The sequence below is a fragment of the Stegastes partitus genome, unplaced genomic scaffold (genome assembly GCF_000690725.1).
Source record: "Stegastes partitus isolate 25-593 unplaced genomic scaffold, Stegastes_partitus-1.0.2 Scaffold521, whole genome shotgun sequence".
Taxonomy (NCBI): Eukaryota; Metazoa; Chordata; class Actinopteri; family Pomacentridae; genus Stegastes; species Stegastes partitus.
In genome coordinates, this window is record NW_007578252.1 from 145,995 (window position 1) to 173,345 (window position 27,351).

Genomic DNA, 27,351 nt, shown 5'->3' on the forward strand with positions numbered 1-27,351 from the left:
AACATGTTTTTGGACTGTGTGGGAGGAAGCCAGAGAACCCGGAGAGAACCCACGCTGCACGGGGAGAACATGCAAACTCCACGCAGAAAGATTCTGGTGCCCCCAACGGGACACGAACCGGCAACCTTCTTGCTGCGAGGCAACAGTGCTAACCACCTGCACCACCTTGCAGCCCCTTAATGGCATCATGGTGAACATAATTCTGGTTCCTCCTCCATCCTATTAATTTAGCTCATCTAAGAAACTGCAAGCCACCACATTTTACTAAGTTCTAAATGCCTTAAAAACACATTTGCAAGGTTTCTCACCTTCTGGACAATATTGAGTAATGTGAAAGAAAGAAAAAATATTCTATATAATCCTGCCCAGGGAGAGCAGAAAATAGTGCAGTATTAGCACTGTTGCAGCAGAAAGCCATTCAGGTACATTTTTCCATATAGGTTTGAATCAATTTGTCTTTTCACTCTTCATAAGTGCCTCGCCTAGCCAGTGTTATTGCTTAATTTATTTCTTGGCAGTGGATAAAGTCACATACACACACCCACACATTTCTATATCTGGAGCCTCCCTTCCACCTCTTCAGAGCGTTCAAACTCCACATCACCAAGACAACTCCACCGCCGAGCTCTCAGCCAAGTTTCTTCCACTTTCTTTTGACAGTTCTTCTTTTGTTTTTATTTTACTGGAAGATTAATTTCTAATAATACACGTGTGAGCTCATCGTTTCGGCTCAAGCATCCTAAATATTATGATAATTTATTGTTGCTGGAGATGTATTCCACATAAACAAGGCGTCGCACGCAGGAGAAGCAACATCCATCAAACCCTCGGTGATGGTAGAGAGCTGGTTTTGTGGAGCAGTAAAAAATCACAAGTTGCATTGTTCTAATGGCAGAAAAAACTTAATTAACTAGGTGAGCCTTGAGGGATCTTACAAAATGCCTCCCCAAGCAACAGTAGAGAGCAAGAATGACCCCCAGCTACCACAGACCTGCTTACTGATACAGAAAATATGATTGCTTTTCATATTCCAGTGAATTTTCAACATTTTCCCATTTTACCTCAGGACACACAGACGCTCCGAACACATTAGAATAGGTGCGTTGCAGGAAAAGGGGCAGCGCGTGTGGGCGTTATTAGCTAAATGAATTTTAATAAATAACACTTGAAACATAATGAAACATAAGACAATATGAAAGATGAGATTAAATGCTTGTTGGAGTATGCAGGACAGATAATGGGATACAGCGGTGAAACAGATGAGTTTAAGGAGGTGCGTAATACCGCGTGTTCAATTTATATGTAAATCAATCCACCTAATAGAATGACCTCGACCAGGTGCCAGAGGATAGGAAAACGATCCCACCCAAAAGCGTTTCTGAATTTTGAATTCTCATGAGCTTTTACGGGGGGAACACGGTGTCGGCCCAGTGCTACAATAACCCATTAGAGAACAGGCTAATGAGGTGATTTATTCCGGTTACCACACAGCACCTACAACAACCTGCACAATGCACGTCGGTGGCTCGGCCTGCGCTGGGTGCCCCCCTATGCTGGTTCCCTTCAGCGGGGGAGCGGGTTGCCCTTTCCACCCCTGTATGTGTGTGTGAATATGAGGTGGATGGATAGCTGACAAACATTCCACAACTACCCGCCACTGCTCCCTGTCACCTTTTCGTCCTGCGGTTGTCTGACACAAAGATACTATATGTCAGTCACACTGACCCTCCTTGTTAGAGAGACAGCAGAGGATAATCAGGAGAGAACAAATGATGTGTTGCGAATCCCCTGCTGGGTGACATTTGACCGTGCACGTACTGTAGACGGGGCAGCCTGTCTACCTGACGTCTGTAACCTGCTGCAGCTGCCGCAGAGATGAAAAGTGGATTGTGTGCGAGCAGGAAGCCCCGTGCATATCGCCACAATTTGTTTAAATTAGGAGTTTTTTTCTTTTTATAGAAAAAGATATGTTTTCTGAGGAGCAAAGTCGCTACAGTCCCTCTGTCTATCAGTCACTAATGGTGTGGAGCAGTGGGAGGCTAGGACACCTGCGTCTGCCGCCTGATAATGAATATGATGAAGATGGATAATACTTTACCCTGTCTGAAACCATGCTCTCAGCTAGGGAGTGATTACTGCGGTAATTGGGATCCATGGTGGCTGCCACTGGAGATACTTATGATGAGGCTGTCTCGACTAAAACGTAGATAACATTTACATTACTCACGCTGGAACCAGGAGCTACAACTTCACAAATCACCGCTGACAACCTCAAAATCAAATCTGTGACCTTGTCTCGCCGCATATTTGTGTGTTATTTTGAGTTGCAAGAATTTTTTGGCACCAACAAATAGGCAAAGACGACGCGAGCTTTCAGGCAGGTTAGAATACGTCTGCCTCGGTTTCGTCAAGCATCACGTTCGATAGACCTCACCAAATCACGGCCACATGTGAAGAAACACGACCTAAGAGACTGTGACATTGTGCGATTATCGACCTGGGCTCTCTCTACACTTCTGACCATGTCCTCATGTATCCCCTGCCACACCTGTCTGAACACGACTTCAGTCTCCAACAACAAAATAATATTCCAGTCACATAACAGAGACAGGGTCAAAAACATAAAAGTGGAGAAGGGAACTGAGCTGCTAAGCACTGATTCCACCTTGTCTCTTCTTTGTGCATTCTGTATCAGCTGTGTTACTCTGGCCACTTCCACCTTGTGCCACGGGCTCTGACATATCGATCATTCAGCTACCAGGGTCGTTTCTTCAGTCTGTTATTTTTGAAATTTTCAAAAGGAGATTTATGAAGATCCCAGAGTGGCCATTACCACTCCTTCCTGTTTGTTGTGGTTTTCGGGGATTCCTGAGGGATACTGGGTGTCCTCTAGGTAGTGTCCTAGTGCATAGTGGGTGCTGAGACTAAAGAGGGGGGGTGCCGTTAATGACCATCTGCTCAGAGAGCAACCTTTTTAATGAAGACGGATGTTGGGGGGATCTGACCAGGGGGCTGCAGGCAGGGGTCTAATGACACATCCCTCTATGTCTGGACCTTCTAGGTTGTCTTACATGACCTGGCAACCCTCATCATAACACCGGTACCAAGGAATTTAAGCGAGCTTTCTGAAGCTGTAAGCACTTCCATTCACCCACAAGCACGTCCTGCAGCACTTAACTGTGATCATTGTGAAAGACATCCATCGTAAGCTGAATAAAAGTCAAGTTAAACTTTGACCAGCCAGAGACCTTACAAAGGAGATACCCGACAGTTCAGTAATCCTGAATAGAAATCTATGGGAGACTTAAGTAACGCCAGCAGATGTGTGACACAAAAAGCCAATCGTCAGCTTTATAACACATCCAGCCAGTCGTCTTGTGGCACTGAAACAAGTGTAGAAATAGGACCAATAGGAAAAATGCTTTTAAACCTTAATTGGGCCAAAATCACAATTGTTTTTGCATTTATTATGAGATTTGACTGGTGATTCAGAACATGCATGTTTTAATGTCCAGGTGATGATTGAGATCTCAGCTATAGCTCTTGTACAAAACCTTCACATAATGCCAAAACAAACACACTTTGATTGTAGGGAGAGACCCCAACCCTTTCTCTCATGAAGAAAAATGGGAATGACGGTTCATTTATAACACGACAGTGAACAAAAATTCCTATTGGCTCTTTATAAATAGATTGCAAGTTTAAACCTTATCGTACCGTGTCAATCTCCTACTTTCTTCAGACAGAACAGCTTCCTATAGACGAGGCTGAGGCATCTCCTTAGAAGGACCTGTGGCCTCACTTACATTCCATCGGTTAACCAAGAAGTCCCTTCAGACTGAAATTCCAAACTTAAGAAGAACAAAAATCTCTTCTTTCGACTCCAGTTGTACAACTCGTATTGTTATAAGAAGCAGTCGAGCAGTAACTCTGCACACAGAAGAATTTAGTTCCTCTGAAAACATATAAGCAACTGATTATAAATATAACACATGATTGGCATATAAATAAATGATAAGAGCAATTGATTTTACTTTCACATTCTCTTCCCATTTATTCAGACAGGTTCCTAGTATTGCCAGCCCAAAATAACTGCCTGGAGGCGTTATCATGATGGCTGTCGAGTGGCGAGACTCGTCTATGGGGACTTTGGACCAACTCGCAGCCTATTTGACGAACTGTAGAAATGCTGCAGCGTGATTTTAAAAAGGAAAATGCAGGACAAATAGGTGCATCTTCAAGAGAGCATACGTTGTTGTGCATCTAGTTATTTTTTTGGTCTTTGTGCCTTTGTTTGATAGTTCAGTGAGAGAGAGACAGGAAAGTGGGGGAAAAGAATGGGGGGGAGGACATGTGGGAAAGTGCCATGAGCGGGATTCGAACTCATGATTTCCACATCTGGACTGTAGACCTGTACATGGGACGCCAGCTCAACCAGGTGAGCTATAGCGGTGCCCCATCTATAATGTTTCTTAATCTAAACTTTGCTCCTTTGAGTCTAAAATGCTAAATAGTCGCAGAGATACAACACTACAGAAATCCATCCATCCATCCATTATCTATACACCGCTTATAGTGTCACGTGGGGGGCTGGAGTCTATCCCAGCTGACTCAGGGTGAAGGCAGGGGACACCCTGGACAGGTCACCAGTCTATCACAGGGCTACACTTAGAGACAGACAACCAAGCACACTCACATTCACACCTACGGACAATTTAGAATCACCAATTAACCTCAACATGTTTTTGGACTGTGTGGAAGGAAGAACCCGGAGAGAACCCACGCTGCACAGGGAGAACATGCAAAGAAAGATCCCAGGTGTCCTCACTAGGACGCGAACCGGCGACCTTCTTGCTGTGAGGCAACGATGCTAACCACCGCCCCACCTTGCAGCCCCACTATAGAAATCATCTGTACTAATTGATGCGATAAAACCATCAGTGGGGTCAGTTTCTGAAGAAGAGGCTCCGGGTTTGGTGCATAAATGTTTTACAAGTAGAAACAAAGCTTTCGTCGCTGATCCACATCAAGCTATGGTTGAGTAACGGAGATTTAATTGGATTTCAGTTACTTAAATTAAATTCCTTTTCACTTCTGATCCAAATCTTATGTGGTCCAATCTTGTTTTCACTCTTTGTGTTTGTATTGAAGTCTGGGGAAATGTTTCTGTTGACTGGGCATTGTCAGAGTGAGTCTTGTGATCGTGCTCCAGTGCTCAGGCCTCATCCTCTTCGATGTGATTCCAGAGCCGCAGCGTTAATAATACCCAAAAAGGAAAGAGGGGAGGCTTACAGCATCCACACCCTTAGGCTTCACCCTGAATGCACGCTCAAATTAAAAACAAGCCCATGGCCTAACAGGAGTTCTAAACATGGGGGCTGTTGTGTCAGCAATCTTTTATTAGAGTCATCCTGTTCAGAAACACAGCAGGGAGAAGGAAGGGAGGAAAAAAAAGACAGAGCCTGGCAGAGAAGACATGGATGCCTCTGTTCCCTGCCGTCCCTTCTTCTGTTTCATCACTCATCGCTTCTCTGCAAAGATTATTAGAGAAGTCAACTAAGATTGATGGATGGAGATGGAAGACACTCAGAAGCCCATCTCTCTCGCACTCATCTTCATCTGGGTGTTGGTACTGACAGCAAAGGAGCAGTGGACGAGATGGATGGATGGGTCTTTTCGTGCTACTGTACATCATGTACAGCAGATGGTGCGGCATCCCTAAGAGCAAACTATATATAGCCCCCTTTTTTTGTTTGTTAGTTTAGACATCTTGGAAAATATTAATTTAACACCATTGGCTCCAAAACAGTGAGTCCAGTGTTTATGGGAAACTTTTAACGCCATCACGGATATGGGTGTGTGTAACTCTGCATTCGTCTATTAATATCCTGAGAGTAACTACGTGAGGTGCCGCAGGCTAATAGGAGCCGTTATAATGAGGGATGATACCAATAAATTGATATCTCCCGCACTTACTACTGTACTCTGCGCCGCTGCAGTTAAAAGGATTGACTCAGCCTCCACTAACCTTGTGTTTGACTTGAACTGTCATTAGCACATCAAAAGCGGATTAATTAATCACAGGTCCACCGGGGTGTGCATTACCTTAAGTGACTATTGTAATATAACTTAAAGAGAAATCACCCGTGATTTCGCATCTTGACACCAGAATGAATGCGTTGCTACTTCCAGGAGTGCTGATGCTGTCATCAAGAGGGAGAAAATGGATTCTGTAAGTGGTAGAGAGTCTATTACCGCATTAATTCTGCTACAAATGGAGCTCTTCACAAATGGTCAACACTTAAATCTCATCTGGTCCTCTTCAAGTCGGGCTTTCCATTCTGTTCCCCTGCATTCACAGCCTCGCCTTGTTCTCCTCAAATAATCCTCCTAAAAGTTCTGGTTTTTAAAAAAAAAGGGGGGACGTGACGTTTTGTTTCATTTTGGCAGAAACGTCTGTAAAATATAAACGCTGTCGACTACACGCTGACACACGAAGGTCAGAGGACTTGTTGACTGCTCCGAGTGTCAGCGTCTGAAAAGAGAGAGCGAGTGGCTATTTGTGTTGTTGTTCTTCCCTTCAGCTCAGATGCTTTACCATCCTGTTACACGGTGACATTTGCAAACACACTGTGACTCACTTAGTCGAGGGAAGAAGAGGCGAAATCACCGCTCGAAGCAAACAAGATCCCCGGAAGATGTAAAGTATTTGATATAATTATGTAAACAAGTCGCAGTCTTATCTCTGTGACCTTCACCAGCATCATTCTTTGTCCTTTATTGCGTGCCTTTTCTTTTTTCTTCCCTCATTCTTTTTTCTGTGTCAGTAAATACGTGGTGCAGCTGTTGTATTAACCAGATTACAAGCCTGCATTAGTGTACTAATAGTATCCCCTGCTGGCAAAAGAGGGAACAGTGCACAGCTCTGCAATGCATTCCTGCTTTAGAGGCATCAGAATGGGAAAAGTGGGTGAGTGAAAGTGGTGAAAAAAAAAAAATGTAGCACCTAAACTGCTTTAACAGACTGTAATTAAATGTTGCCCCCTTTAGAGCCACCAGAGGTATTCGAGTGATCGGTTTCATTCATCAACAACCACTTTATATTCAAGAGTTTTCCTGCAAAAGTAGATGTTTTAATTCTGTAAATAGTCACACAGGGATCTTTTTTTTTAAATATATAAAACCATGAGAGATGATGATAATACAGTGAAAAGTACATTAAGCCAGAACAAGTCGCAGCATCTCACACACCTCAGCTGCAACCCACCACTCTGATCAGCGCCGATTCTCAGCACTGATTATGACTGATTGCCGCCTCCAATTAGTCATGCACCACTCAAGTCACACAAGTCGGCGAAATCTATTTCCGCACGCGTCTTCACTTGCTGTCTGTCAAACTTTAAGGTTCGTCACTATTGCTGAGCCCCCTTCTCCGCTTCCAACAAAAACAGTCACCTTCCCTCCCTCTATAAACACGCCGGTTTCCATGCCATCCTGGAGCAGCAGAGTCCGCAGAGCAAACACTCCAGCAGCCAGCAGAGAGAGAAAGAAAAAAAAAAAAAAGGCCTGACAATGGGGGTCTGAACTGATGTGGAGGGCTGAGAGAGGAGAAGGAGGATGAAGAGGAGAAGGAGTGGGTAAGTGTAATGGAGACAGAGCAGGTAGCAGATTCGTGCAGCACAAAGTCACAAGCAAGCAGCAGTGGGAGAACTGTTCATATCATTTACTTGAGTAGAAATGTCAGTGTTGTAATGTAAAAAATACTTCAAAGCTCCTGCATTAAAAAAAAAAAACTCTTTTGAATAAAAATACATAACCATGCTGGCTAAAAAATAAAATGTTTTTACTGGAATTTTACATTCTTACAGGTTTTTCTAGTTATGTTAAATGACAGATAATATCTAGTCAAATCCCCCAAAAAATATACATTTTCAATGTAAAAAAAAATGATATAAAAAAAAATGGCAAAAAATGTAAATAACTCCAAATAAAAAATCTGGTAAAAAAAAATTAAATTAAACTAAATTAAAATAATAATAATAATAATAATTTGTTCGTCTACATTTCACCACAAAATGACAGTATTTTTCATTAAATCAACAAAAAAATTATCATTATTTATTGGATATTGGCATGAAAATATGTATATTAAAGACTAAAAAATGGTTTTAAAATAACAAAAAAATTATAAAAAACTCTTATTTTAAAGATTTCCCCTCTTTAGCTACAACTAATATCTTGTAAAATGGAAACTAATATTATTTTCATTTAGGATTTTAATTTTAACATTTTTACAAATACTAATTTATTCTTTTACAATGTGTGACCATAAAATTGCATAATTTTAATGCATTTAAAGCCTATATAATATCATTATTTTAAAGATATTTGTCACTTTTATTGTATTATTTGTGTTTTTCTTGCACCTTTGCTGCCAGATTTTAACTGTATAGTTTTTCACAGTATATGAGCAAATAAAAATTGGTAAAGCACTAAAGTTAAGGTATTGATTTAGTTCTTTTGACTGATATATATGACATCAGGCACAGCAGCATGTCCCTGCTGCGGGTGGAGCTACTTTGAATTCTTTTGTATACAGTTTTATGGACGGGGACAGCAGATAAATCTGAGGGCTGTAGGGATGTTTACTGGGAGAGAAAGTTCTGACAAGTTGTTTTGTTTTCAGTGTTTGACCTTTTTCACTAAAATCTTTTTGCTGAAATATCGGATCATTTGAACATTTGCAATCGAACCATGTATCAAGCTTAGAGGAGGAAAAATCACTGTATGGTGAAGCTGTTAACAAGTCAGAGCTCATGTGAAATGTGACCCCAACAACACACTGCTTTCTACAAGACATCAGAAGTGTATGAAAACAATAGTTGAATCTTTTAAAAATGTGCTGTATTTTAAAAACTTGTTATCCAATCCACAACGTACAATCCTAATCTTAAAAGTGACTAATGAAAGTATAAAATAGCACAAAATGGAGACACTCATGTAAAGTCAATGTACCTCAGAATTGTTCCGAAGTACTGTACCTGAGTAAATGTACAACTTGTGAATGAGCGGGAATACCTGATGGCAACAATGAAAATAGAGTTTTGCATAACACTTAATCAAACTGTCATAAAGTGAGGAAGTCTGTTAAGGATACAGAAGAGAAATTAACGTATGGCTACAGGTTGGATTTGGCTCAGAGTGTTCTGAGCTGCAATTGATGCACTGAGAATACATCTGATTGCATTTTCCTTCTTTTCAGAACCGTAAAGATATTTTAAAATTTCAGTTTCTTTGAGGAGAAAAAAGTACATCACAATGCACAAAATCACCACCATACTTCTTTTCATTGCTACTTAAAGCCTGACAGCTGACTCGGCTCACAGTCCTTCACCCCCGTCAGCATCTATATTGACTGCTGCTGCTGCTGACGTGAGGATTCAGACGCCAAACTCTTTCACCAGCCATCAAAGATGAGCTGTTTTCAATACTAAAGTTACACCAGATGGCTTGAAGTCATCTTAAAAATTAGGCCTATCGAATCAAAGCACAAGTTTTTGTTTTGAAAACTATTAAAACTACAGGATACACATGAATGCACCCTATCAGCATTTAGAACATGTGCATTTGTTGTTTATTCTCACATTTTGATGTTGCTCTGACTTTAACTGCAAAATGAATGTTAGATGACACATTATTCTTTATAAGCAGTTTGATTATTGCCAAGTAGTTTACAATGGAGGAGACAAAAGCTATAACTTCACCTTATTATCATTGATAACTTGATGAATGATATAATTTGACTTTCACTTTTTCACTTTCAAAGTCCTGAAATAAAAACTAACTTTATCTAAATGGCCAGAAGGGGAATTATGAGGCTTCTTTCCTCAGTTTATGCCACTCATTTTGCCTGAATTTTATTTTTGTTTTGCAGAAAAGAGACAAAGTGGTACATAAATATCTCCAGAAAGCTGGAAATTAAATGTTTGAGGTTCAGGATTTCTTGGGGGAGGAGTTCATGTCCCTGTTTAATGTGTTTGTGCTCCCATGTTTGAAAAAAGGTGTCAAAAGAAAGATTTTTAACATTCAAACACAGCTACAGATTTCCTGTGACTCGTGGTAAAAACACACTTTTCATTTTGGCACAATGTGCGTCCGCGCTCACCTGAACAACGTCTTTTACGCGCACAAACGCACTGCAGGCTTGAAACTAGTAACGAACAAGAAAAAAAACTTTAATTATTTACTCTTCAGGTCCACTCGGTTCGAAATGACGTCGTTCACATGAAACCGCGTCAAGGGCAAAAGTGTAATCGGTGCAGACGCAAGAAGAAGAAGTTCCTGGAAACGGAGCGGAGAGCTGGGACGCAGCGCTTCAAACGCGCAGATTCCTCGGAGGCTTGACTTGTGTGCGCTCAGTTTACCGCCAGCAGCAGAAACAAAACTGAGAGAGAGAAGCACTGCTGTTGATCTCTTATGCAGATCACAGTCACAGCTCCGAGGACTCCAGCACACATTTCATCCTGACATGTCACTTTGGTGGAAAGTGCCTGCGACAACAACAATAGGTGAGTTAAGGCGCCGTGAACAATAGCAGTGCGCTGAGAAAGCTGCAGAGGCCTTGTTTTTAACAGTTTGAGCAGCTTTTAGGTGTAATTTTGTAAAAACAGAAACTTGTTTTTATGAGTATTAGTGAAAAACCTGTAATCTGATGCTTTTACTTTGAAATGACCCATGTGTTTACAATCATGGTGATACTGCTGGACATGTTGGAATAGCCTGTAAGTCCACAAATATGGCAAATATATTTGAATATTTTAGGTTTGAAATATGTTAATCTTATTCAAACACTATCAAAAAAATGGACAGTTTGTTTTGGTTGAGTGGTTTCCGGCAGGTTTGAGGTTTCAAAGTACAAATTCTAAGCGCTCTATTTATATATTTGATTCATCCAAACTTTATTTGAGACTGTATGTTTTTGTTGTGGTTGTATAATTTCCCAGGCATGAGCCCCGGGTCACCGCTTTCTGCGTAAAGCGAACTGTACAAAACAACTTCCCAAACTCCTGCTGCTTCAGCCATGAGCGGAAAAGGCTGTCAGCTGCTGGTGTCTCCATGCAGCGTGTCCCCATCGCTGAGCATGATCAGAGGACACCAGGCCCAGTCCATCAGGATGCCCGTGTCCTCCCCACAAAGGACTAATCTCAGTCCCTCCTCGGGGAGAACGGACAAAGCGAAAAGAGGGACCATCCACGACTTGGCTTCTGGGAAACAGAGCGGAAACCACGTCGTCCTGCCAAACCTGAGCCTCCGCAGGCGAGTGTTGACCAACGGAAAGCATCTCAACATGTCGACTGCTTCACCTGCTGCTCATCATCCTCAGAACACAGCGGGGACGGCCAGCACACAGACCCGACTCTGCTCCTCTAATAACAGCTTCAGAGGTAAAAACACGACTCGTCGGAAGGGTTGAAAAGTTCAGACTGACCCGACGGGCGCGCGTGAGCAAAATACAACTTTAGTCAGATCAGCAGTTTAATTGTGCAGCAATTCAGGAGCTCAAAACATCAACCGGCTGCGTTTTTAACTCAGACTGAGAGCTGGATAAACTTCACGACTTCACCAGAATCATAAGGGATTTACTATCGTCACCCTTCATTTAGTCTCATTGTGCTCCTCACAACCTCACTGTCTTCTTGCGAGACCTTCTGTTCCCTTATTTATTGATAATTTACCAAGCATAAAGCTTGTCCCTAAATTTTCTACTGAAAAGTGGAAGGAGGTGAAAAGCTCATTAGTGATTAACAGAGCAGAGCCGAGCCGAGCAGAGCAGTGTCTCTGTTCTGAGAGGGAAATTCCACACTGCACTCTATAAACCTTTCAAAAAGAAACTGACTGAAAATGCTGCATTTCAGTTTGGTTTAGTGTCTTTTCCACATAGTTGTGTAATTTTATGTTCACACTTTGAACTGCTTTGTGGAAATTTGTTGAATGAGAGTCAAAGTTGTTCCTCTGCTGTGACCTTTTTTTGCAGGAGGGGAGAGAAGGGGGAAGTAGCTCCCATGTGGATATTTTATTTATTAAATTCTGGGCTTGTGTCCAGCAGATTGCCCCGTGTCTGGGCCTGCCATGGATGTATTTGGTCAGGCAGCTGCTGTTAACCTAACAGTCACCAGCAGTCCCATGGCGGTTGTCACAGGCCAACGCTATACCGCGGGGCCTGCAGCGCCTCATCCTCAGTCTCACAGCGTGCCGATTCCCCACACGGATGCCAGGTAATCAGTATATGCTAAGCGATGATGAGCTCACCAGAGAGAGTTTTATGTTAGTAAAACAAATCTTTCTTTTCAGATCCGTACTGTCCAGAGAGTCCCTGGCATCCACCACCCTCAGTCTGTTCGAAACGCAGTCGATGTTTAGTGGCAGACATGATTGGCCATATGGTTACCGCGTGCTTCCTCCCCTGGGACTACCTCAGAGCTCCGCTCAGGCCAGCGAGGGCGTGGAGCAGCTCAGCCTTTCCCCCGGCACGGCCATGTCCGGCACCACGAGCACCTCCGCCTCCCTGCCCTCGTACCTCTTCGCGGGCGAGGCCGGAAGCCCCAGACAGTCTCGCGCGAAGAAGAGAGCTCTGTCCATGTCGCCTCTGTCGGATGTCATGGGCATTGATTTCAACTCCATCATACGCACCTCGCCTACCTCGCTCGTGGCTTACATCAACGGCTCCCGCAGCTCTCCGGCCTCCCACCCCACGCTCTCGCCCGTTCAGTCGGAGAGCTACGGCCACTTTCTGGGCGTGAGGGGCCGCTGCATCCCCCAGACCCATCCCTACACCGCGCCAGCCCTGGCCCCGCAGTCGGAGTGCGGCCGTATGCAGATGCTTGAAGAGGGAGGGGGTCTGGAGAGCCAGATGGCTAACATGGTGGTGGAGCAGCAGTGCCTCCCCGATGAAGGAGGGGTGCTGGAGAAGACTTCAGACAGATGCAGCCAAACCGCCAACAATATGCTGCCACCTCTACAGTTAGAGCCAGCTCTGTTGAGCACCGTCCAAGAGGCTGCCACTCCACACGGGCCTCCGCCACCCTACCACTCACACCAGCACGTCCAGCTCGCCAGACATCACGGTAGAATAAAGCCCCCTTCTCAGGACACGCAAGCTCCCATGGTTCCTCCCAGACACGGGGTCAGCTTTTTACCCCAGATCCCGATGCTGGAAGAAGAAGAGGGAGAGCTGGAGGACTACGGGTCCCACTGCTGCAGGTGGTTGGATTGCAGTGCGGTCTACGACCAAAAGGAGGAGCTGGTGAGGCACATAGAAAAGCTTCATGTGGACCAGAGGAAGGCTGAGGATTTTACATGTTACTGGGTGGGCTGTCCGCGCAACTTCAAGCCTTTCAACGCCCGATACAAGCTCCTTATCCACATGAGGGTCCATTCAGGAGAGAAACCCAACAAGTGCTCGGTACACCCCGCAGCCACGTCGTCTCTTTTCACGCAACATAATTCAATGCTTTATTTTCATACTTTATTTCTCTGCCTCTTTGAAATAACATCTCATATAGCTCCCTTCCTAACAATGCGCATAGCGAGCTCCCTCTCAATCACATGAATTTTTTATTTATTTATTTTTTATTCATTTGTGAGACGGCAGTGAATGCAGTCAAAGCAGGAACATGATGAATGTCAGAGCTCACTGAGTTCAATTCTGAGTGTTCCATTCAAAGCCACAGTGTCTAGCTGAAGACTTTAATGCCTCAGCCTGCTGGAGAAAAAAAAAAGCCCTTTTTTTTTTTTAGGGTAAATGCCTTCATGTTCTTTGGGTTTACAGCCAAGGTTTAGATCAGAAATAATGCCGCTCTCTCCTCTTAACTGAAGCCACGGGGTAATTAGCGGAGCTCTGTGATAATTGACATGGGAGTTAAGTCAATTATATAGTTATTAAATCAGCACAAAGGAGGCCTAGCACTTTAGATCTGGCATTGCACCATGGTGCTCTCGTAGCTACTGGGCCTGTCAACAGCCAGGAGTTTGCCAGGCCACCGTCTGACAAAACTTGGCTGTGGTTCTGGGAAGGTGATGCCCCGTAGTCTGGCATGCTCCTTTGGCCAAAGATTTAGAGTTTATCCATGGGCTCGATTATTGATGAATTACCGAGCTTTGTGTCTCTGAGATGAATGATGCGGTTCTCTCTGATGTGTTGCAGTTCAAACAGGACTTTGCAGTTTGGTTATTTTAGTTGGTGAACGTAACAAGAAAGATTTCACGCTGCAGAGATTCCAGGTTCAGTGTGAAATATAGAAACAAGATTAAGAGTCTACCGACAGCAGCGATGATTGAGCTAAATGCTAGCGTTACCATTTCATCATGCCCATTAGGCAAGTGTAGTATTTGCTAATGCAACAGCAACATTAACAGTTACAGTTACAGCTGAGGCTAATATGGGGTTTCATCGCTTTTGCAGATACAAAAAGTATTCGACATCTAATGGTGGCTTTAAAAAAGTCAGGGTATCCCCAAAGTGCAAGCGCAGCTCATCCTGAGGGGACAATAAATATGAAATTTCACAAGTCATTGTGGTTCAGACATTCAAATTACAGCCAAACACAATGATGAGCCAGTGTTACTAAAAGAAAAGGAAGAGGACATGAAAATCAGTGAACAGTATCGGATGATCAGTGAGGCTGTCTGCACCTGAATTTGTGCAAAGTCATTGGATAGATGTTGAAATGTTTCATAGGAAGAATGAAAACTTTGACCTGGTGGAGGATTTAACCAAAGTCATTATGATTCACCATCTGGGTAACGAGGCTTTCATCCAATACTAGTTGAGAGTTTCACCAAATTCTGCACATGTCAACCCGGTGATGGAGCTAAAAGAAGAGTTGGAGGGTCACCAGACTCAGTGGAGAGCTCATTCTGTCTGAACCAAAGACGTTGTGAAATATTAAATTCTAGACCAAAGCGCGGAACCGACTGACCGTCAGACAAATTACCTCTCGGGCCACATAGCTAACATTGCTGAAAATTACGCGTTTATTGTCCTTTCCTCGCTCCCGCTGTGAAAATGCTTGAGACTTAGATGAGTAATTAAACCGCGGGCCAAACATGCTTCGTGTCGCTGCTTTCGACGAGTCAATCATTAACAGCGTGCATACCTGCAGTCGACCTTTCGCTCCAAAATACTCACTTATTAGTTGGAGCCGGTTCTGTTGCCATGGGGCTGCAGTCGGCGGATGGGTCTGTGTTCCCTGCTGAGCGATCAATCATTCATGGTCACAGCCCACTGCCAACGACAGAATTCATGCAAAGTGACACTTTTGCTTGTGGTATTGTTATTGCAGACAAATTCTAAGTATAGACGGAAAAAGTTAACACATTCGACCTATCGCTCATGCACTTTAATGAGACATTATGACTCTGTGTGGATCCGTTTCAGATCGGGGCTGAACATTATGCCAAGAGTTCAGCCTGTTTTTATGTTTTTTTTTTCTCGTTTCATCGACCAGAGTTTGTGCATGCGATTACTTCAACTGAAAAGTTTAAGCAAAATGTTAGATGCCGAATCAAAACAGTGAGAATGGCTTCAGGAAGCAGGTAACTAGGATGCAGAGCCCGAGATGATTGGCAGGTGAATAAACCGCTGCATGATATATGAAATGTTCCAGCCGGCAGCAGAACAATGAGGTGGCTCTCGTTACACAGTGAACATATAGGGCAGGCCCAGACTTGTACCTCGCAATCCCTTTAACTGAGGAGCAGTTTGTTAATATATCCTTGACTCACCGGCCTATTTGCATGTGTCACTATGATTTAAGCATATAAGGTTTTACAGGCATAGTCATAGTTATGGTGAGGAAGCACATTCATTGCGATTTTTTAGTACCATTCTGTGCTTTTTTTGCACATATTGCAAGTAATGGAGATGGATTGTTTTCTGGAATTAGTAGTAGTAGTTTTCCGCTACGACTCCAGCTATTTAAAAATAAATAAAGAAAAATAACAAAGAAAAATCTTTAATATCAGTCTCAGAGTAAAATGTGTTTTGATTTTACATTAATTATACAGAATTTAAAATACATAATGATAAGTAAAAAACAATCATCGGTATACATTTTAACTTTATTTAATCTCTTTTCTTTCAGTCTGCATTAATCAGTGCTTTGGTTTGCTGTGATCACTCAGTCCTTTTGTGTTGATTGATGATAAAAAACCTTAGTTTCTCCTTAATCCGCTAAATTTCTCTGCAGCAGCTTGTAATTGGAGCCCTGTTATTGAAACTAGAAGAAAAGTCTGGTGAGATTTTAGGTTTGACAGCATTTTAAGCGCCATCCTTTTAATTGTTTGGAGGAAACTGAGTTGGTTTTGGCACCAGGAAGTGATGCTTGAGTACCTGGAGGGGATTTTCATAGTACTGGCTCTGTCAGTATTTGACTTTTGTAGACAAATAATTTGGTCTCATTGGATTTTTTTTAATTTAATGAAGGTAAATCAAGTTTGTGATTGAAAAAAAGAATGAATCCTAGCCTGAGTTGGATAAATCACTATTATCCACATGCCTGGTATAGCATATTGTAAACATTTATTGATCCAGGAGCTCCAAACCATCATGAAAAGCTCCAAGTATGATACCATACTATGATAGTTTGCTAAGCTTATAGTTTTAAAAAGGTTCATACAATATATATATTATTCCGTTTTATTCATTCTGTCCTATTTTTTGAGTGAAAAACCATTTCCCATGCTGCTTTCTACCAGGAATTTAAAAGCCAATGCAGGCAGAGATTTGGAAGAAAAGATGTAAAACCAAAAAAGAGCAAAAAAAAAAAGGGGGTAGAAATATCACAGATGAAACGGGGGAAGAGTGGAGTCCAGAGTGAATTGACCTCAGAGTGAGACTGGGCACCGGACAGAGCCTGCTGGCACAGACTGCAGCTGTCATTGTTCAGCCTGGGCATGAGTACCTGCCAGGACCTGTCAGAAGCTGGCTGTAGCACTCATCTCCACTGAGGAGCCATACTGCTTTCTTTTCAGCCCAAACATCCCTTGTGACAAGCTAAAAAGCCCTCTGTGCTGTATGAGAGCTTCATGAGATGGAGAGAGAGAGAGCGTTACACAGTTACCTACTTCTGGATACTTCTGGCAGGATTTTAGCTTTGTGCTGTTGTTTTTTTTTGTTTTTTTTGCTGGTCTGTCCACTTTGGTTGTGAGACGCTATTTATCTCTGTCTGGCCTGTTTTTCTTGGGGCGCTTTAGTTGAGCGGTCTGTTCTTAATTATTTTCTTCAATCTATATTTAGTCCTGGTGTATTTTGCCACTGTAACCCCCTTGAGAAGGAGCATTTAAGGTAACAGGACAGAATTGTATAAACTACCCCACAATTACTCTCATTCATAGAAGGAAGTTATGTGAACTATTTGTCATTTGGGGCTTTTTCGATTTATTGAATTTCCAATTTAATCTGTTTGCTTCGACAAAATATCAAGAATTTTTCATATCCAGTCCTGGTCAACCTACACTATACTCATTTTCCAGCCTCATAAGTGGTTGGCATGGCGTTTAATTAGCCATAAATAGCTCCCATGGAAACAAAATTTAGCTAAAAGTGGTAACTAATTTTTAAGTTCAACTGCAATGACTGGTTAGAGTCACAGATAATAGAGAAAGAATGGCAAGCATGTGTAATACCGGGAAGAAAGAAAAAAATCATTTTAATTTGGCTCTGGCAGTGATGACCGAGAGGTATCAGTATGTGAGGAATCCAGTCTTGGAGGAAGAATAACAATATCGGACATGGTCTGAGTGTTTTGCCCATGAGGCTTAGTAAGGACATTCCAAATCCCCTGTGAACAGGAAGAGGGAGAGTTAAGGTCCTGCCCTTACAACAGAACAGCTTTGATGATTCACATGTTTTAGCAGTGAAGTCACTGTGGTCACATGCAAAAAAAAAAAAAGAGAGCGAGCAGTTTCGTTGTTTGGGATTACTGTGGTATTAGTATTTTCCGTAAAAACCCCCAGACACATGTGTAGCTTTATACAGAAGCTGTGGTATCACATATCAAATCTGCTAAATGTGACTTTCTCTATTCTTTTTTTTGTAATTTATCGCCATCAACTGCTGTCAAGGTGATGCAAGACAGAAGATGGGAAACAAAACAATATATCATGCGTGTATAAATACTGACCCCTGCTGGTGACGCTGCAACTATCAAACGAATCACTAAAATGTGTTGTCAGTGTTAAATATAAAACCTGAAGTGAACGCAGAATTTTTTTTAAAGCTGTAGTTTTTCTGAAGTTTGAATTCGCTGAACTAAAACTCTCATCCATTTGATTCTTTCTGGGAGGCCTGCATCTAAATTCCCAATTAATCATCATAAAATAGACCTTTTCTTACAGTGCAAAGTCCCCATGATTGTATCCATTTAAAGATATTACTGTGACAGCGTTTTGTTGCCGGACTGCATTGGAAAACAGAAAACTTGGTTCAGTAACATTTAGACGACTTTACTGAAGTCCTAGATTATGATTGCAATCATAGGGTTTCAGCATTTGCTATTTGTTTCGTGGTGTGTTATTTCCAAGCTTGAGCACAAAAAGAGTGCTCGTTAAGTAGCTTAAGGATCCTAATTGGGCAGGAAGTGATTATTCTGGTTGTATTTTCCTAAATTCCTGCATCTCAGCATTTCCCAAACATCCAAATAAAAGTCATGCAAAGTGTAAGTACAGATCCACAAAATATATGATGTAAGTAGTGACATGTGGCAACGTCTCTGCGTGATACTCAGACCTATAAAGACAATGTACCGGTCCGGTCACGACAACCAGGAGCACCAGTCCTGAATGGATCGCATTAATTTGCCATAAAACTGAAATTCACTTGTCTCCCCAAATGTTTTCCCTCTCAAGGTTTTGCTGACTTACAGCTGCTTTCCAGTCAGCCGTGAAACCAGCAATGAACAGTTACGGCCACCTTGAATGTCAGGCTGAAACTAAATGACAGTAATTTTTCTATTCAGATGATTTCTATATTTCCTATTCCACTCCCTCCCACACACACTGAGGTCAGCAGCCTTTTGTCAGTGGTGATTCCAGCAAACATGCAGATACTCCAAGGGTACAATATGCACAACCTCACATTAGAGATGCTCGGAGAGTTTATATTGAATATTGCACCGGGTGGAAGCAGCGGGCCAAAACGCAATGCACTCCAATAATCACTCCCTCTTTTTAAAAACATGCATGTATTTGTTGAAGGATTCTTAAACTGCGGTAGCTTCAACTGCCCTCTCTGTGTTCACAGTTTGAAGGCTGCAAGAAGGCTTTCTCCCGGCTCGAAAACCTCAAGATCCACCTGCGGAGCCACACGGGGGAGAAACCCTACATGTGCCAGCACCCGGGATGCCACAAGGCTTTCAGCAACTCGAGTGACAGAGCTAAGCACCAGCGCACACACCTGGACACGGTGAGTGGCAGCCCGGCACGAATGCACATACAATTCTGGACGCCGCTTCGATGCTTTGCGTCAGTGTGGCCTTCAGTAAGTGTCTATACATGCTGTGTTGTACAGAAGCCGTACGCCTGCCAGGTGCCCGGCTGTGCAAAGCGCTACACTGATCCCAGCTCCCTGAGGAAACACATGAAGTCCCATTCGACAAAAGAGCGACAGTTACGGAAGAAGGCAAGTGCCTGAACACAATCCACGATTTGTTGTTTTTTTTTAAGAGCAAACAATATCCATCCATCCATTATCTATACACCGCTTAATCCTCACTAGGGTCACGGGGGGCTGGAGTCTATCCCAGCCGACTCAGGGCGAAGGCAGGGGACACCCTGGACAGGTCACCAGTCTATCACAGGGCTACACTTAGAGACAGACAACCAAGCACACTCACATTCACACCTACAGACAATTTAGAATCACTAATTAACCTCAACATGTTTTTGGACTGTGTGGGAGGAAGCCGGAGAACCCGGAGAGAACCCACGCTGCACGGGGAGAACATGCAAACTCCAGCAAACAATATTGTTCTTGAAAATATATATTACTTATAAAAACACACAATTATAATACGAAGCTCAGTGAGCGCTGACTGACAGTGAGCATTAAGTTCAACCAGATTTGTAAAACACTTGCTGTCATAAAAACAAACTTTTCGTGTTGACTGAAGCTCACGAGCGGTGACAGCAAGTCTACATCACAGACATGAACAGGGAATAAATCACACTGACACGTATTGTAAATTTCATTTCATTGTACTTTCATTTGTCCTAATTAGCTGACAGTAAGCTGTTTCCTTCCATCTCACCGTGTTGGAAACATGTCATCTACTTTAACTTTAACTGACGTAAATCTAGCATGCAGTTAGGTGAAAATATCTAACACACACTTGGGTTACCACTGACAGAAATAGGTCAAACCAAAATACATGTAATTATGTTATTTGTCATATCCTTGTTCCATTTTCATGATTTTATTTAGTTTTCCTCTAGTTTTCTTTATTTTTTTCTGTCCCTAGGGGCCACTCCATTGCATTTGCTTCATAGTTTTACTTTATGGCACCGCAGTGATGCAGTTCTTATTTTTGCATGTGATGCTCTTTAGCACCGAGGCTTATGTCGCCATAGATACAGACAAAGGAGGTGGGTTGTTACTAAAAAAAGTGACATTTTGCGTCTCCTGTGTGCTCAACTTCTTCTATCTAAAATGTTTAATGTAATTATGATTTCACGTGTGGTTGTCATGACAGATTATTTTTCGCTTTTGTTGACAGAGCAATGAAAGATAAGATAGGAAAGTGGGGGGAGGCCTGCAGCAAATGACAGTAGGCGGGATTCGAACCCACAACCGCTACGTCAGGGACTACAGCCCCTGTATACGGGGCGCAGTCTCCCTGCATGACAGATTATATATTATACTTGCTTTTTAAAAGGTTAACTGCGAAATTCTATCCCATATGCTGTATACAACCCATAATTAGCATTTTTTTTCTCGCCTTCTCTGATGGTAGTAAATCGGCTCGAGTCCAAAATATAAGTAATAGGCTTTTCCCGTATAAATATGTCTTCTTTATTTGATACTTGGAGTAGCAGCAAATGTGGGAAGTGAGAGGCAAAGTGGTGCTGCATGCAACATATTTTCTGGCAGGATGCCCGTTTAAGATGCATTACATCGGTTCCCAGATTAATTTTGAATTGATTTTATTATGGCTTTAGTTGGATTTTCTGAAGAATTAATGGCTCAGCCACCGCTAATGCAACACTGACTTTTCCTGTTCGGATGATATATGAACGGAGCTTTTTAGCATTTAAAAACAAAAAGTGCTCAAGGTGACCTGCCAGAGGACTCGTCCTAATAAATCAGATGTGTTAGACTTGAAGATGTTTTGGTTAGATCTAACTAATCAAAACTCCTAAACAAAAATAACAAGACATTCTATACATTATATATGATTAACTGTTAAAATATTGTAGAATAAACATACTCAGACTATAATATTAGCAGACAGACGAAATCAAAATTCTGCCAGAATCTCATCACTGTTTATGCTGTTTATCATTGTTTACAGTTGTGAACAAAACATTACACACACTTGTTACGATCATGTATATCATGGCAGTCTTAAGTGTCAAATGAACTGCTGTAACGCTGAATTTTTTTAATGACTACAGCTGCTGCTCAGTCACAGAGCGACAATGGGAAAGTCTGAGGAGCTCAGCACAGATCTAAAAAAGCAAATCATTGATATGAACAAGTCAGGAAAGTCACTTAAAGCCATTTCAAAGCATCTGTTAATCCCAAAATCATCTGTGCAAACAACTTTTTTAAGTATAAAGTGCACAATCAGAAAGAAAACACAAATTATCACCTGCTGCTGAGAGACAACTGGTCAGGATGGTCTGGAGCAGAGGTGTCCAATCTTTTAGATGTTTCCCTCTTCCAGCACACCTGATTCAAATGATCAGCTCATCATCAAGCTCTGCAGAAGCCTGATAACGATCCTGATCATTTGAATCAGGTGTGTTGGAAGAGGGGAACATCTAAAACATGCAGGATTGTGGCCCTTGAGGACCAGGATTGGACACCCCTGGTCTAGAGTCAACCAAGAATCAACCAAAATAGATAGAATAGATAGAATGCCTTTATTGTCACTATACACAAGTACAATGAGATTGAGAGCAGCTCCGTCAGTGCCATACATAATAAAGTACAAAATAAAGAGCAAAAAAATGAAAAATAGAAGAGATTTAAGTATAAAAAATAAGATAAGTTATATATACAGTATACAGTATAGGTTATATGTACAGTATGGATTTAGAAAAATATTGCACATCATGGTCATTGATGGTATTGCACATTTGTAGGGTTTACAGTAGGTGGATATGAGGTAGATGGGGGGGGCTGGGGTGGACTGTGATGCCAGTGCATTTGTGAGTTCAGAGTGGTGATGGCTTTTGGGAAGAAGCTGTTCTTGAGTCTGTTTGTTTTGGTTCTGATGCACTTGTAAAGAAGGTCTGCGATGAATCTAAAGCAGCTGCAGGTGTCGAGCTCCACAGTCAAGCATGTTTTACATCGCTATGGGCCGAGAGGCCGCCATGCAAGAAGAAAGCTCTTTCCTCAGAAGGAGAACCTTAATTGATAAAGAAAAGGTCTTCTGGAGGAAAGTTCTCTTGTCAGATGAAACAAAAAGCGAGCCAGTTGGCCACAATGATGGTGGTAGTATTATGCTCTGGGGCTGTTTTGGTGCCAGTGGAACTGGTGCTCTACTCAAAGTAAGTGGACACATGTAGGAAAAGGATTACCTTCACATTCTTCAGGAAAACCAACAAGACAGTGACCCCAGACTCATCAAAAGTGGTAAAGAAATGTCTAAATTGGGCTAGAAATAAAGTTTTAAACTGGTCTCCCCAAATCCCTGACTTAAACCCCATCAAGAACCTGTGAACTGTGATAAAGAAACAAGTCTGTGTCAGAAAGGCACCAAATGTAGTTTAACTGTGCCAGTTTTGTCAAGAGGATTGCAGACAGCCACCAAAACCGTCTAGTTGAGGTACCAATATTAGTATTGGGGTATGTACATTGATTTTGATTTTGTCATATTTCCAGAAGACCTATAACAGATCTATGAAAGAATCTGGATTCTTTGATTGTTTTTTTTGCTGAAAAGATGCACATATTTCAGCGAGTCCAGCGTAGATAATGAAGAGTTTTCGTCACTGGAAGCTCAAGGCCGCCGCGCTATACACGGTCTTTACAAGCGTATGTGAACAACTGTATGTCTATGTGCCGTTCTGTAGATGAAATCCACTGCCGATGTGACCCAGGACACGCTGACAGACTGTTTAACCATCCACCCTCTACAACCAAGCCTTTCTCCTCTGGCAAGGCTAGACAACAACTTGAACACGTCCCCTGGTGCCTCCCGTGAGTCATACTCTGGTATGTCTAAGCTCCGGCTCATTGCATTAATGTGTTTGATATTTAAAGAAAAAAAAAAAAAGGGAAAAAGAAGTAGATACGTAAGCACTTCCCCCTGCAACCATGTGCATGTAATAGGTTTATCCATTTGGTGGACAGCCCTGAAGTATCTGTCATCCCTGTTCCTCAGCTGCTCCACAGGGACAAGACTCCTACAGCGATCCTCACCTGGCTCTGTTGTTCTCCTTACAGGATAATTACAGGTACTGGGGATTTCCTTTGTTTTTATAAGCATTGTGTGAGGGTTTACATTTGAGTTACAGAACAAACTATTCAGATTTTTTTATTTAAATGTCATCACACCATCTTGTCGGTAAAGGCTGTTTGCTTACTTATTCATTGCCTTAAAATGTAAGTAAATACTCGGAGCAGGTAGCTTTACTCGGTAAGCCAAGTTGTGTCTTCTTTTCATTTCGTATTCCCATTGGCACAGCTAGAAGTTTAACCATGACTGCTTCACCAATCTTTTTTTTTCTCTCTCTTTTGATTAACTTAAGCATTTGGTTGTCATGGATTCAAGACTATAAGCTCATAATTAGAATAATCAGTTTAAAGCACTACTTTGCACTAAAATCCAAAGGGTTGTGGGCTTTTTTTTGTTGTTGTTGTTTGTTTGTTTTTGTTCATTTGGGTGGATGCTATGGCTGGGAAGAGGCTTTTTTTATTTTTTATTTTTTTAGGTTGGGAATGGCAAAGCGGCGCATTTCCCCCATAGGAACACATCCCTTCATCCATACACTTCAAAGCATGTGATAAAGGATTTCTGTCGTCTCGAGCAGCCAGATGCTCATGGCTCCTCACTGGCTTTGATTGTTCTCATATCAGCGGTAGGCCAAAGCATTCACTGCAGGATTCTGTGTAGACAATCGGCCTGTGAAAGCAGACCTCGCCTTGCCTCATTGGTCTGGACCGCTAGCATTAATGGATGCTATAGCCACCGACTGGAGCGGCTGAGGAATTCAATAAGTGAATCATAAAGTCTAAAAAAAATACAATTTAAGGTCCAGAGGGAGAAGAGAGAGAGCGCTGTAATTACTTTTTTTTTTTTTTTAGATGTTAAATCAATTGTAAAATCCTTGTTGCCATTTTCGGTACACTTCTCTGGGATTCCTTTCACTCACTACAGCGTATATTGTCGGCAAACTTTGGCAGGTTATCGCCAACTATTCATGCAAATGTGTTAACAGCAGGGGCGTCAGCTACAATGGCCGCTGGGTAATATTTAAACTGACTGGTTTAATCATCTGTATTTAACAATGACTACTGAAAGCAGCGTCCTTGATTTTTTTTCGTCTTTTAAAAGATGTTAAACTTCAGTTGCATACCTAACTATTCGCCAAGAGAAAATGTTCAGTGCGGTAAAGCAGGAAGTCTCCTTTGTAGTAGCAGTTTACAACAAAGACAGATGGAGAGGTCTTGATTTATTATCGACTAAAAAAGAGTGCCGAAGGAACATACTGCAGGCATAGACTTGCACCGTTGTATTGGAGAAAGCCATGAATGAGCTTGTGCCGCACACAGTGGAGTGCAGAGTGTCTCTCTTGATAGTTAAATCAGAGAATCCATGAACCTGATAACTACATCACCTGTGTTTTTTCTATACGCTGCAGAAGCTATATGTTTGATTGCAAATATCAAGATAATTCATGCCTTTAGATTATATGTAAAGGTTCCATATTGGGCCCCTTTTCAGCGAGTTAATCAAAGTCTTATGTCTCCACAGTGTGTCTTTTAGTTTAAAACACTGCATTGATAGTTCCCTTCACCATGGCTGTATAAGCCCTGGTTTTAGCTCTAAATGGGCTCTAAAAACCAATAAGCTGCTGCTGTTCCTGCCTCTTTCAGGGAAAAAAAAATGTCGTCTGTGTCTGTGGTTGAAAGCCAAAGCTTAAAGAATGGCAGAAGTCGGTCTACATATCTAACATTCTTTATTTTACACCTCAAAGTTTATAACAACCACAAAACAGAATAAAAATGGACTTTCACCATATAGGACCTTTAAACTAGGCCATGCAGAAAACTAAGGGTTAAATCAGCTGTGCGGTGGGTCACAAAGTGTCATAGGAGAGGCAGAGGAACACGTGAAGGCTTCTTTGCTTATTGCATGGATGTAGGGAGGACAGAAAAGTTTGAGATGACAGAAGGAGCTTTCTGCATCTTTATTTTGATTTTTGATTTTTTTTTCTTCCAAATACGAGCCCATCACGTCGGAAACAAACAGGAGATGTGTTCACAAGCACAAGCCAAGGACTGAGGGCTGTCATAAGTGATGACAGTTTATCAAACAGTCATAGAACCCTCCATCTATCCATCATCTATACACCGCTTAATCCTCACTGGGGTCATGGGGGGCTGGAGTCTATCCCAGCTGACTCAGGGTGAAGGCAGGGGACACCCTGGACAGGTCCGGCCATGGAACCGATATTGTTAAATGTACACAGATTGTGCAAAATGTGAACTTGTCATTATGACGCGGTGGATGCATTTGCAGCCAAATGGAAACTATGTGTTTGTGTGAAACTGTGGCAAATGTGGAATTAGTCAAATACAGCTGCTTGTGAAAATGCTGCTTGTGCATAAAATTGCAAAATTGTAATTGAAGGGTAGCAAAGGGGTGATGCAGTTGTAAACTTGGGCATTTTTTTTATTTCCTTTGCCTTTGATATTTAGCATAAGTGGTTTAAAAGGAGATTATGATACCCTTCAAAAGTGATTTTTGATATATAGGTTGATAGAGTTTTATAGAAATTGCTTAGTATTTTCTATTGCATATTGTTTTTTTAAATAAAGCTTCATACACTGACCCATAGGTAGCTCAGAGGACGGACACAAGAAAAGCAATACCAATTTTTTTAAAAAGCACCCTGCAAAAATACTGTAACCCATTATTCAATTGGGTGAGATTTAAAAAAAAGAAAAACACAAGTTTAGAAGAAGAGCGAGCTAATGCACGCTGTCCCTGCAGTACTTTTTTTTTTTTTAAATATAGCATTTAGTTTCATAGACTTTCATAAGGTAAAAAAATAATAAATAAATAAACGACAGTGTGCATTAGTTGTCTCTTCTTTTACCTGTGGATATTTCCTCCTACGCACTACAAGAAATTGTATGTGTGCATGAGCCTTCACTGTCTCCCTTGTTTTCTTGTTAAAATATGAGATGCATTTCAAAAGCAACACAAAAGTTAATTGCTGTTGAGTTTCATTAAGACGTAGCCATACAGAGATGTCTGTTTTTGTTGTTGTTGTTGTTGTTTCAATAACAAAGAAAGGGTTAGGGTTAAAAAAAAATAGAAATCTTAACACCACATCAGTGTATTTACTTAAGTTTAAAACATTTCAGGTGTGTTGATCCTTCCCCTCACCAGCTCTTCCCCGGGGACCAGCGTGGGCCTCGCTCTTCCACCTGCCTCCCGCATCCTCCCACTGGGCCATCCCTGCAGAACAACCGTGATCTGAAGCAGCCGCCCAGCCGGCCGCCCGACCCGGCGGCTCACGGCGCAGGTAGTCGCAAGGTTTACGATCGACATTTATTCTTGGGAGTTTGCGAAAATGCTCGCTCCACAGATGTAAACACAGTTGTGCCAAAGGGGACGAGGCTTCTGAAAAATGTGCGAGTTTCACATCTGAAGAGCCTATTAGCGAACGTGTGGGCGGCTTGACAATCCGTTGAACAGATTTTCTCACATGCACATTAATCGCGCAGGATATCTTTATGATGTGTAGCAGGTGGCTGGTGATTTTTTTCTACTTAGACAGAATCAGGCACCTTCATTCTGTGTACCTTTAAATAGATATCACCTCTTTCCCCCCCAGACTTGACAGCTACGGCGATATTGACGAGGTGTTTAGAAACACACTTCTTTTTTTTTTTTT

The 27,351-nt window shown here is 42.0% G+C and overlaps 1 protein-coding gene across 1 annotated transcript in view; it reads left to right on the forward strand.

Moving 5' to 3' along the window:
- Window positions 1-10,482: 10,482 nt before the first annotated feature.
- Window positions 10,483-27,351, forward strand: part of glis3 (GLIS family zinc finger 3) — a 17,301-nt gene continuing 432 nt past the window's right edge. Inside the window, exons 1-9 of the mRNA XM_008287787.1 lie at window positions 10,483-10,568; window positions 11,004-11,444; window positions 12,107-12,275; window positions 12,352-13,462; window positions 19,301-19,462; window positions 19,568-19,678; window positions 23,296-23,437; window positions 23,607-23,679; window positions 26,844-26,979. Of these exons, the coding sequence (XP_008286009.1) occupies window positions 11,081-11,444; window positions 12,107-12,275; window positions 12,352-13,462; window positions 19,301-19,462; window positions 19,568-19,678; window positions 23,296-23,437; window positions 23,607-23,679; window positions 26,844-26,934 (2,223 nt within the window). The 5' untranslated portion in view covers window positions 10,483-10,568; window positions 11,004-11,080 and the 3' untranslated portion in view covers window positions 26,935-26,979. The remainder of the gene's footprint in view (window positions 10,569-11,003; window positions 11,445-12,106; window positions 12,276-12,351; window positions 13,463-19,300; window positions 19,463-19,567; window positions 19,679-23,295; window positions 23,438-23,606; window positions 23,680-26,843; window positions 26,980-27,351) is intronic.